Source organism: Hydractinia symbiolongicarpus, chromosome 10, assembly GCF_029227915.1.
Source record: "Hydractinia symbiolongicarpus strain clone_291-10 chromosome 10, HSymV2.1, whole genome shotgun sequence".
Taxonomy (NCBI): domain Eukaryota; kingdom Metazoa; phylum Cnidaria; class Hydrozoa; order Anthoathecata; family Hydractiniidae; genus Hydractinia; species Hydractinia symbiolongicarpus.
The window spans coordinates 12463501-12476857 of record NC_079884.1 but is presented as its reverse complement, the minus strand read 5'-3'; the positions used below and the strand labels follow the sequence as shown (position 1 = coordinate 12476857).

General features: G+C 32.2%; 1 protein-coding gene across 1 annotated transcript; it reads right to left on the bottom strand.

The window, feature by feature from the left end:
* Positions 1-5216: 5216 nt before the first annotated feature.
* LOC130612354 (uncharacterized) lies at positions 5217-9738 on the bottom strand. Its single transcript, XM_057433660.1, has 2 exons — positions 8830-9738; positions 5217-7074 (listed from the first exon to the last, which is right to left on the bottom strand). The coding sequence occupies exons 1-2, from the start codon at positions 8856-8858 to the stop codon at positions 5808-5810; spliced, it is 1296 nt and encodes a 431-aa protein (XP_057289643.1). The 5' UTR covers positions 8859-9738; the 3' UTR covers positions 5217-5807.
* Between the last annotated feature and the right edge of the window lie 3619 nt (positions 9739-13357).

Genomic DNA, 13357 nt, shown 5'->3' with positions numbered 1-13357 from the left:
AAACTTTGAAGGCCTTCGACGCTGATATTAATCGTCGAATGTCTTTAAAGTTTGACTATCTTTTATCTTAAACTTTGAAACAGTAAAATCTGAAACGGTAGCTCTGCATCTTCACTATGAGAGCTTTCAAATCGCATAAATAATCCGCATTTTGCATCTTCTAATCGCAAGAATGAGCGCCCCAAAAATATCTTCAAGGTAGTGACTTTTAACTGTGGAAAAAGAAGTCCTGGTAACAAGTTTGCTCCCTTGCTGCGGATACACGCTGTTCTATATAAGAATGTACTCTATAAGAATATACTCTATAAGAATGTACTCTACAAAAATGTACTCTATAAGAATGTACTCTATAAGAATGTACTCTATAAGAATGTACTCTATATGAATGTACTCTATAAGAATGTACTCTATAAGAATGTATTCTATAAGAATGTACTCTATATGAATGTACTCTATAAGAATGTACTCTATAAGAATGTACTCTATAAGAATGTACTTTATAAGAATGTACTCTATAAGAATGTATTCTATAAGAATGTATTCTATAAGAATGTACTCTATAAGAATGTACTCTATAAGAATGTACTCTATAAGAATGTATTCTATAAGAATGTATTCTATAAGAATGTACTCTATAAGAATGTACTCTATATGAATGTACTCTATAAGAATGTATTCTATAAGAATGTACTCTATAAGAATGTACTCTATAAGAATGTACTCTATAAGAATGTACTCTATATGAATGTACTCTATAAGAATGTATTCTATAAGAATGTACTCTATAAGAATGTACTCTATATGAATGTACTTTATAAGAATGTATTCTATAAGAATGTACTCTATAAGAATGTACTCTATAAGAATGTACTTTATAAGAATGTATTCTATAAGAATGTACTCTATAAGAATGTATTCTATAAGAATGTACTCTATAAGAATGTACTCTATATGAATGTACTCTATAAGAATGTATTCTATAAGAATGTACTCTATAAGAATGTACTCTATAAGAATGTACTTTATAAGAATGTATTCTATAAGAATGTACTCTATAAGAATGTATTCTATAAGAATGTACTCTATAAGAATGTACTCTATAAGAATGTACTTTATAAGAATGTATTCTATAAGAATGTACTCTATAAGAATGTATTCTATAAGAATGTACTCTATAAGAATGTATTCTATAAGAATGTACTCTATAAGAATGTATTCTATAAGAATGTACTCTATAAGAATGTACTCTATATGAATGTACTCTATAAGAATGTATTCTATAAGAATGTACTCTATAAGAATGTATTCTATAAGAATGTACTCTATAAGAATGTACTCTATAAGAATGTACTCTATAAGAATGTACTCTATAAGAATGTACTCTATAAGAATGTACTCTATATGAATGTACTCTATATGAATGTACTTTATAAGAATGTATTCTATAAGAATGTACTCTATAAGAATGTACTCTATAAGAATGTACTTTATAAGAATGTATTCTATAAGAATGTACTCTATAAGAATGTATTCTATAAGAATGTACTTTATAAGAATGTATTCTATAAGAATGTACTCTATAAGAATGTACTCTATAAGAATGTATTCTATAAGAATGTACTCTATAAGAATGTACTCTATAAGAATGTACTCTATAAGAATGTATTCTATAAGAATGTACTCTATAAGAATGTACTCTATAAGAATGTACTCTATAAGAATGTATTCTATAAGAATGTATTCTATAAGAATGTACTCTATAAGAATGTACTCTATAAGAATGTACTCTATAAGAATGTACTCTATAAGAATGTACTCTATAAGAATGTACTCTATAAGAATGTACTCTATAAGAATGTACTCTATAAGAATGTACTCTATAAGAATGTACTCTATAAGAATGTACTCTATAAGAATATGAAATTGGTTGAAAAGTTAAGAATATCCTAAGAATATGCTTTTCAGGATTTTTCTTGCATCGTAAATAAATATGAACAAAAAACAACAAGTTTACGTTTCGTAACTCATATGACCTTGTATTCTATCATTGATGTTAAATGTCTTTTCTCAGGATTCATAAGAAGCATTTTTTCCCACAAAATCTGTTTTTTATTTGTCACCTGAATTATAAACTAATTAAACAACAGAACCTTAAGGGGTGATTTTCATACCTGTTTGCATTCTTAGGTTTGTAATCTTAATGGTGTTAAGATATGGTAAGAATATATCAGGGTGATTTTTGCGCAAAGATTCATGCTGAAACGAAAATACACTATCCTTATAAAAAACCATTTACTTCAAGGAAAGAAATGGATGCGAAAGAAAAGATCTGTGGAATTAATGTTTGAGGATTTGCCTCGTATTCGTTCCACATTTTGTAAACAGGGACAATCATTTCTTAATTTTTTGTTTCGCATTTTACCTTTCCGGATCGTTCGAAATTTTCGTACTATTTTTAATGTAAAATTCACTTCAGACATATAAATATTTATAAGAACTAGTCGTTAGCCCGTGGAAAATCCACGGGTTCGCCCGTCCTTTTTATACCGCATTGCGTGCTTTTCGCTATAGCGCAGCTAAGCTACCATTTTGCGTGACAGACAGACGGACGGACAGACGTATACGGGCATTATAATATAGATATCAGGATTTCAGGTTAAAAACAATTATTGTTCAGAACAATAGAGAAATAGGAATGAAGACGAGCCTGATAAGAATTATTTTTTATAAAAAATCATTATTTGGAAGCTCCTATTTCACAATCTTTAATTCTGCAATTTCAACAAAAATGTAATATTCAACATATTGTACTCTTTTTGTTCCGCCACCTTTTGTTACGTAAACAATTCCCTTAGCTAATACACAGAATTAAAAATGAGCAGAAGGTCTTGAGTACCATTTACTCCCTTTAACAAGTGAAATTTTGAAAGTCAAGATCTAAATTATTTGTTAAATTTACCTCTTGCATTACGTCAAATGTTATCTTATGTTAAATGCTCTTATCTCTCCGTCACTGGGTTTTTTAAGCTAATCAAAATCAAAATTTTTGTATCTATTTAGGAAGTACGATATTTTCATGCGACAATTCCTTGTTTACTGCATTCTCTTTGCGTGTAATGTTGTCTTACCTAAGATCTTTTTTTTATTTAGTTAGAGTTTGAATAGAAATTTGTTCATCTATTCTTGAAGTCACTCATGGTTTGTTTTTGTTTTGTTTTTCAATCGCTCGCCAAAATTTGAACAAATGGAGATTAAGCGCACATTAATTTGTCCTCTGCGCTTTGCAATCGCACGCTCAAAACCGCTAAAGGGAGATGCAGCTTTAGTGCTAATGTAAGTGCTGATGTCAGCACTTTGTCATCCTGTGCCCCTGGGTTTGTTGCCTGATGTCAAAGGCGCTAGCGCTAACCGTTTCTTTTTAATATATACAAAATACTTTATTCGAAGAAAAGAATTTCACGATTTTTGCCTTATATCGTTACTTTTCAAAATGACCATCCGCGAATATTTATACAGTAAAAACCTTCCAACTCGTCGATTCCCAAAAGTATATCCACTGAAATGGGTTTTTTTTTGAAAGTCTGGTTTAGAATGTTTCTCCTTTGAATCTCTCAGAAATCAGACGCATGTATGATAAAAAAATTAAAACCTTAAAATAACAGTCTCTAGAAATGACTTTTTCCCTTTTAACAGTAAGAACACAAATTGGAGTTGTTCCGTTGCTTATTCATTCACCATAGGTTAAAAACGAGATAGTGTCCCTGTACGGCATTGGTTTCGAACACATAAATTCATCTTGCGAATTTTTTTTAATTTCTGATATAATTTCTGAGTTTTTGTGCTCGAGAAAGTTTCTCTCGCGATTGGAAAGAGGATGAAAAGCCGTTTTCGAAATTACGATGGTTTTCCATATCACATTCTGTCATTACAAAGAGCCAGCACTATTAAAGGGCAAGTGTTCATGTTTAGCAGAAGATGGTCGTGTTTATGTGTTGCCATCAGCATTATTATTTTAGCATTTTACGGACTATATATTTCAACTTCTTCCCCAGGGTCGTGAAACCCTAAGCCGTTATTACAGAGTGGCCATTAATCGCTGGTATAAAATGAATCAAAATGTCAAAATGCCATAGGAATAAGGTTATATATATCTTTGTAAGGCAAGAAACAAATTTTCATGTTCTATCCAACCGTACAGATATAGAGTGACTTCAACATTTTACAGGAGAGAATACATGGATTGGTTTTCATATATTCTAACACATTGTCACTTTATTAACCTAGAAAAAAGGTTTCGATTCGTGTTATATAGCTAGTTACTGTCATGTTATCGTGTTATACCGTTGTACAGTCTCTGTCTGGAATTGTGGTGTTGCGCAAAGAAAATGACTGCGGGGAACTGTTGGCCACACAGCCTCTACAAAGTAAAGCTTTATGAAGCTTGAAGCCAATATTGCGAACAAATAGAGGAGTATGGTAACAAGTAGAGGAGTATGGTAACGACCAGAGGAGTATGGTAACGACCAGAGGAGCATGGTAACGAGTATAGAAGTATGGTAACGAGTAAAGGAGTATAGTTACGAGTAGAGGTATGGTAACGAATAGAGGAATATGGTAACGAGTAGAGAAGCATGGTAGCGACCAGTGGAGTATGTTAACGGGTATAGGAGCACGGTAATGACCAAGGGTGCATGGTAACGACCAGAGAAGTATGTTAACGACCAGAGAAGTATGGTAACGACCATGGAAAAATGGCAAAATCAAGACTAAAGGGAGAGGCTGCATTAAGAAATGCGTGCCATCATAAGCTGCTCAGTGACAGCAAACTTAAAAAATTTAATGCGCGCTTTTTTTTCTTTCTTATCTTGGAGAAGCGTGAGTGCTTGATAATCAACGTAAAAGTTGTCCTCGATTAAGAGTCGGAAGTGTCTATTGTAGTATATTTGTATATCAAAAAATATGGTTATTTAAGTTTGATCACTTTGAAGGGCCGCCCTTCGTTCAAGTGCGCATAACCCAAACCACCATAAATTCATATCGCTAATAAAAATGAGTTTTTCTTTAAAGAGTGGCCAAAATAATTTTTTTTGGTGAAAGTCCCTGTCTTTACCCACTTCAACCCCTCCGAGGAGTGATTTTAAAAAAAATCTCCCCTAGCGTTTATCTGAGAATTTACGGGCAACATATTTTCTGTACCGTGAAGATCTAACCAAACGTATTATTACGTCATTCTAATATGTAATTAATATATGTACACTCATTTTTTCGTTTACCGTAAAAATAAATAAAAAACTAACTACTTTGAATAAATATATATGTATGTACAGTTTATACGAAGTCATAGTACTCCAGTTTTTAAGCAATTTTAGATTTTAAGTATGTAGATAAATAATTTTTTTATTGTCCGTGAAGTTTTTTCTATTTTGGGTTATCTACTTATTTCCCAAAAATTTGCCCAGACAAGCAACAAAAAAAGCTTTTTTCGTGATCATGGATTTAAAAATAACATTTTAAAAAATCCACTCCTTTCACACATCAGCTGCTTCAACAGAATCAAAAACCAAACTGAAGCACATGGTTGAAACAACAGGCGTTGAATCAAAAATCAATTTCAAGCGCGAAAACATTACTATTGTCGTTAATCGTCATGGCAACTCATTGCGATCTCCATCCCAGAGCTTTTTTATTATACCTACTAACGCAAATCCCTTTGCCGTTCGTGTCATTTTTAGGCACTATCTATGTAGCCTTGTTTTTCACGATGAATTCGAACACTACGAAGGAGTGTCACATATTCCATCGCCCTCTCAGCACGCATCAGGATCATTTACCAGTAATTCTTCTAGGTTATACAACTTTTGCGTAAGTTCGTGATGAAACTCAGAAACTTCGTCGTAACAGTCACCCTCCATCATTAGACGCTGCTTAAGGCCTCTATTTTCTTTGACCAGTAAAACTATTTCTCTGTTTAAGTCATCGATGATTTTCTTTAATTTCTTTTGTTCTTTTTGATATAGTTTTTGGTACTCGGAAGTCAACCTGACTTTCTGTTCTTGTAAAATTTTGCAAATCAGAGATACAGGAATACTTTCTTCATCTTGTTTCTTACACACGCTCGCGATTGTGTACGCGCGATCAACATTCGAGATATCGCTGTCGTCATCAGACCTATTGTCTTCGACATCTGCACCACTATCCGAATTTGTTTCATGATTTGGCGAATGTTTCGGCTTCAATTGATCCAAAAACGATTCAATAATGGTATGCGTGATCGTTTTTTGCAGGTGCGCATGCTCAGTATGGAGAAATTCGTGTTTTTTCACTTCTTTGTCGAGTTTTAAATTCAATTGTTTGTAGACGATTTTTTCAAGTTGCAATCTTTCGTTTTCGATTTGCTCAACCATGTTGTATTTTTCTCTTTCTAAATCATCTTCATACTTCTTTTTCTGCAGACGCAGTTCATCTAATAATCGATTGAACTCTTCACGACAGTTGTGGTGAATGTCGCCGTCAAAATCTGACGCTATAGACGTTATGGACGTAAAACTACTTTTTGCAATAGAGTCGTTACTGACAAACTTGTCGCTATATTTTAAACCGTGTATTGACGATTTACCGTGCATTAAAGTGTCTATCGACGACTTTTGACGCGTCAGTGTACCCGTATCACCGTCGTCGTCAGTATATGTATCGTCTTCAATGGAAAGCGTAGATTCATCGTCATAACTCCGGTTTTGGTAACCAGGGGTATTTTCTCTCTTGTTTCGTTGATTTTCCAGCTCTAAAATTTTGGTTTTTAGTAGAAAGTTATCTTCTTTTTCTGCATCGAGATTAAGTTTTAGCATATTTACGTTTTCGTCGTACTCCTCGACAAGTCGTCGCAGATATTTTATTCGTCGTTCGTAGTTCGTTACTAATTCGTGTTTCTCGTAATCAAACTGCCCTTTAAGTTCATCACGAGCGAATAGAAATTCCTGAAGCAATTTATCACGTTCTTTATTCAATGATTCACTTTTAAAAACGTCTGAAGAACATTGCTCCTTGGTTCGGTTGTGCATTTTACCAATTCGAACACTGAATATAAAAAGATGAAATAATTAGAAAAAGATAAAATTGTTGATATGCTGGGATATATCTTTACCCTTTTCTCCAAGCTCAACCAAGAATTGGCAGGGTTTTAATTTAGCAAACGAGATATAACTTTCTTGATAAACAAACAAATATATGTCGTGTTCATCCATCATTAATTATTTTGTACTCGAAATCTTTGGTAGATTGTTTTGGCGGGTATTTCAAATTATGATTTTAGCGCGGATTTTATTTGTCAAATAGCTTTTTTATAATGCAAGTTTTTAGGGGATAGTTTTAACAAATTTTCCAAGTATTTATTTATTTCATTTATATTATTATTTATCACTTATTCGCCCAAACAAATTGTTTTGCAATTGTTTATAAATTTGGCAATTTTGTGGCGATTGTATGTATTCATTGACTACGTCATAAAAATAAAGTCGATAAGATGTTGCTAGTACTAAGATCAGAAATTTCAATTTTGATTAAATTTGTGAATATCTTAAGAAGTCGAAAAATATAAAATGTTTCAGTTTTCCTCAAAAACCTTAATGCGTTTTCTTTGACCTTTGGAAAAAAAGAAGATTTGAATTTCGGTAACAAACTTTATCTTTACATGCTTTGTCTTGACAAAATAATTCTGTTGTCAGGTTGATGTTCGCGAAATAAAAAATCTAGCGGTTTTTTCTTCTCGCGAAAGCTTGTGGCCGCCAAAAATTTATCTAAATTCTTCACAGATTAATATACGTTTCTGACATTTCTTCATGCGAAACGTATTTGGTATGGTATTCTCCTGGATTTGACTTGATTACACAAAAAACCTTGCAGGCGAAGAGAAATCCTAATCTACTTTATTTGGAGAATTTCGCGTTTTTTAGCCTTTTTCGCGAAACTTTATCTCGCGAAACTTTATCTCGTGAAACTTATAAAAATGGCCATTCGCGAAAGTTGATTCAGCACAAATTTTCTAAATTGTCGATTCGCGAAAGTTTATACACTAAAATTTTAAAAAAATTTGGTGGTTTTAAAAGTTATTTCTTGACACGGCCTCTCTTGGCTCGCCCTCCTGATAAAAAAAAGAGACAACTGGCGCTGGGAACGAGATTGGATTAAACTTAGAAATAAACAAAAGCGACGATGCTTAAAATGTATGACTTATAACCGAGTTACTGGCGAAAAAGACGATGACGACGATCTGCGGGAGCCGGAAGAAGACGATCCTAGAAATGTGTTTGATCTGTTTTGTGTTTTTGACAATGAACCCAATTTGTAAATAGAAGTTTATAGATACCATTAGAAAGAAAATTACATCGTTAAAAAACACTTTTCTATCATAAGAAATACAGGCCACTTTTTTATAAGAACATAAAAATCACGAATCGCGAGAAGTTATCTCGCCAGAACTTTCCAATTTCAGTTTCCGCGAAATTTTATCTCGCGAAAACTTTTTGATTTGTAGATTCGCGAAAATTTATTCAAAAGCTAGTTTTTGGACTCGCGAAAGTTTCTCTCGCGACAGTTTCTCCGAATAAAGTATCCCTTCGGGAAAGTGGGAGTATCTAAAAAATTATCTAAACATACTATGTGATATAAATATAGCTCATAATATTCTCATTCCAAAGTTTTTATTGACAAAAAAAATTTCTTTGATCAAAGAAATACGCAAAATAAAAAACACTCACACGCAGAAGTAACAAAAGCAGATGGAAACAGTGAAAAACTTTTTTTATAAAAATTATCTTTGAAAAAACAAATTACCTGGCGAATCGTCTGAAAACATGCGCCATTATGCTTTTATACGATCAAACTTCTCGGAGAATGTGTAATAGTAAATATTTGATATTGGTACTTATAATGTTTTCGAGTTTACACCTATCTTTGAAAAGAACATGTGATGTCTATATTTCTCATTCGCTCACACTTCCATCGAAAATCGCAATAACGTGGACGTAAAGAGAATAAAGAAAAAGATCGAATTCCGTTATTTTTTGTTTGGTTCACGGCGTGGTCTTTGTACAAAAATATGTACGTCAGTTACTCTAACATCTGTTTGTTTTAAACGAAACAAAAAATCCCATCTTCTTTACCCTCTATATTCTTCTGAGGTCGCCACTAAAGTTCTAAAATGTGTTCTTTTCTTCCTAATTATCCCAATTAAATAGCCTCTATCTCCTCCAGAATATTTTTCACTTTATTTAGGAGATTCTTTTTTCTTTTCTTCTCTCCTTCTTTTTCAAAGAATTGTTTTATAAGCCTTTGTGTTGATTATAATTCCAGTATTTATAAAAAAATAGCCTTTTGTTTATTCATTCACTGTCGACAAAAAAAATGAAGATAAAAATTCTTTGTAGATGATTATTATATATTGGTAGCTAAAAAATTTTCGTTTCAAAACTTAAATACTTCATCTTGTATTCATGCATTGGACGCTAAATTTTATGAATTTATACATTATAAATGCCAATACCACTTTGTCATAATACAATATAATTTTCAATATGCTTATAAATATTTAAAAACTGATTCTGTGAATCGAATGTTTTTCTTTTTTCTTGCTGTGTGGTTGGCGAATTTATTTCATTACAAAGTCATTGCTCAAGCGCACATGCACCTATATAATTCTCGCATCAGTGCACAGAGAATTTTTTAGTCTATTTAATATAAAAGATTTTAAATTTATATCTTTTTTTAACAGTCGGTAAATCAACTTACTAAAAGTTTAAGGTATGATTTTTCTCTCGCTGAGTCAGACAAGAAGACGCCCTTCCTTAGGCTCCACCCATTTCGCATCAATTCTTATTTTTATTTTCACCCTCAATTATTAAAGCGACAATTTGTACACTTTCGATTTTATATCAACACATTTTTAAATAAAAACGAAGTTTGTCATCGCGATTGATATAAAAAAGAAACAAAAACGAACTTTTTTTCATGCACGTTTTGCGCGAATTCCTTTTCAGGGCAGATAAACAATAATAAAAAGTTAACGACAAACATTTTTCATTAGAACATTGAATGTTTTGAAAGCCTAGCAATTGTATTTAAAGCTAAGAAAGGATCCTTTGGATAATAAGAAAATTAAAAAACATTGGCGGAAGTTGAAAGACGTTCTTATTTTCATCTAATTTTTTAGAAGAAATTTTAATATTCTTGTACGATTTGTTCTTATGTATATATTTTTGAAAACACACGTAACTCTATAATTTAAAACTGTGTTAAAAGTTGCGCAGTAGTCCGACTTTCGAATTTTTAAGCACAAACAGTTTTTTTTAGGACATAAAAATTAAACTTCATTTTGAAAGTAAAGAAACAGAACAGAGTTAACGTCAAAATATTATACACTTCGCGGGAATTTATTTTCGAATTCAGATATTTCGTTAAATTTATTTCCCATAACTAAAAAAGTAAAAATTCAAAATGAAAACATATTAAGATGAATAACTTTTAAACAAAATATGCTTTTTGAAGACGTTGTTTTTATCAGGGAAGTATTTCACCTTTTAGCTTCGGGTAACAAATTAAAGACTAAAAATACTACATAATATTATGTTTAGCTCGCAAAAATTAAAAATACAAAAAAATGCTTTTTCTCCTAAGACTAGTGTATCATCTTTCATATTTGCGGTACAAGGTAAAACCTTATTTTTCGCGCCGTTTTCTAAAAAGGTCATTTAACATTGATCAATGGTACATTAATTTATTAACTTTTTTTCAACTACCAACGCCATTAAAGAAATATCTAGCGTAAATTCTCATAACATGCTGGGAAATGTGTTTAGTGTTGAGAAATCATAGATGCTATCATTCAAAACCACTTTTGTCTTATCAACATATCTTATTTCAGTAAACACTCAAGAAAATTTACTGCTGAGCATATGACGTAGTAGAACGCAAAATATGTATTACCGCGCACGTAGAAAAAATACTTCCTAAATACAGACAAGCCTGTATATAACAAAAGAGCAGCTTTACACCGGGTTAGTTCTCGCTACTTTATTAGTATTCAAAAACGTGCCACGTGACATATAAGCTTACACATCTCAGCAATGAAAATAATACGTAATTTTAGTAAATCACAGCCCTTTTTCACTCATTTTCACAACGAAAAAGAATTCAAAAGCTTGAAATGCAGTGATAGCTTAGATCAGACATTTATTCGCTTAAGGAACACTTTGCATTTTCTTGTTCCGTGTATTTTTGGTAAGATTGCGACATGAAACTTCAGCAAAATCTGGATTAGCCCACAAATTTATATTTTGGATTTCGCGTTATCCTTCTTTTTAAAATTAATCGATGGCCCGTCTATAAATTCATCGGTCGTCCGTATTTTATTTATCGCATTACGTGTGTCTTGCTCCTGCGGTTACCATATTGCGTGACGGACGTATAAGGTATTTTAATATGGACTTTAGGTGGGCGTTCAACAGAGACTGGGCGTTTATTAGAGCATTTACGGTACTGTATTCTTAATTTGAAATGATCTTAATTGTGTTAGCTAATTCAGCCGACGTTTAAAACTTCTTGACATTTCAAAACGTGAGTCCCAAATTTTCCTATAGACTGGTTTCTTATTTTGAAAAACGAGTGACAATTTTTCCCTTCAATATTACTCAACTCGGTTTTTTTCTGGTAAGGTGAAGTTTACATCGAATGTCTCGTCAATGATCATCAAATATTTTTTTCATTCAACTGTTCACATGTCGAGGTTTTTTAAAGAGTTTATAAAAATGTTTCATTCATGATAAAAATACGTAGTCCAGTCACAGCCTTTACATAGACTTGACTTGAGTTTTGCCTGCAACAAGATTTTAAACCGCAATGAAATTTCGTCGTGTTTAACTGAATTTTTTCGATAACTTTGATTTACTTTATTTCGGGAAAATTGCCATGAACATGTTGAGGACTGTGAATGTAATTTTATTCTGCCTGAAACCATTTAAACATTTATTAGACTAGACTAAATACCAAAATGAAATATTCATTTTGTCCCCAAGATGAATTTTTAAGGCTGCCTACAATTACTATTAATATCGATCTAACTATCGGAGAGATATGTTTTCTAGAATGTTGGGTCATCTATTGTTCTGTTTTTTACTGCAGCTGTAAAAATTTTAAATGAAGAAACTAATCAAGATTCGAGAATTCCATGCTGTGTTTACATGAGACACAAAAAAGATTTACGCTTTAAAGTTTCACTCGCATCTGTTCATGATTAGTTTCCCGCTGTTTTTTTCGTGATATTTTTAGAAAGCAGCTTTTAAAATAAATTCTCTGCACGCTTTTTAACTCAGTTAACTCGAAAATGTTACACGTGTAAATTACGACACAAATAATAAGCAGGACGTCATGTCGAGGTTTTTATTTTGACGAAACTCTGTTCGTTTTTATTAGCATTGAAAACAAGGAATTAGTATGTTTTAAACTCCCCGGAAAAGATGAAATCAAGTTAAGTTGTTTACGAAAACGAGCAAACAAACAAAATCTTTAGTCTGTAAAATCTTCAGTCTTTTTTTCATTTTTATTGTTACTTCCAGCCGCATTATCTGTTTAAGCAGATTTCTTATCTGGAAATACCAAACAAAGGAGAATTAAATAATTATTTCTTGTATTTCACGATACAAGAGGCCGGCGAATAAATCAGTTAAGGAGGTTGGTAGGCTATTCCAACGCATAGGGGAATTGTAAACAGTCCAACGTGGGCAACCATCAATGCAGTGTAGGGATTTCAGAGGTGGCAGTCATTTAAAAAACATATAACTTAAGCTTTTTTCTTGGTTTAAAGAGTACTGACTTGTCTTAGGGAATCATTTCTTCGTCCATCCTTGTTCCCAAGTCTATGCCTAAAGTCCTTATCACGAGACGGCTATCATCATAACAGAAAATGGTCTGTAGCGAGATTACATTTAATCTAAAACTACTTTAAAAAAAATCTACATGAAAAATTTTTTGTGGCATTTTAAAACAGAGATTAGCGATCGGCACAATTTTTATATATTAGTGAGTGTTTCCACCAAGTTGCTGTAAAGTCCCATTAACTCATCGTTTTCGATATACTTTAAGGGAAGAAATTTTCACCAAAAAAATTGTTCAAGAACTATATCTAGTTTGCAAATAGTTCCAGATGCAAGAAGATTTCTTCCGCAAAATAAATTTAAAATGCGCATCCCCCGAATAAATTGACATTTTCCCAAAGAAATGTGTTTCCCAATTTTCAGAAATGTACATTATGGAAGATTCTCGAAAATATTTTCCTGAAAGTATATTTTATGCGTATCTAGAAATTTTA

What these genes read in the sequence shown, in the direction of transcription:
- LOC130612354 (XM_057433660.1), bottom strand. Translation starts at nt 8,858, where the DNA reads ATGGCGCATGTTTTCAGACGATTCGCCAG. An exon ending in GTTTTCAGACGATTCGCCAG is followed by an intron (nt 7,075 to 8,829) that starts GTAATTTGTTTT and finishes TTTTATATTCAG; the next exon opens with TGTTCGAATTGGTAAAATGC.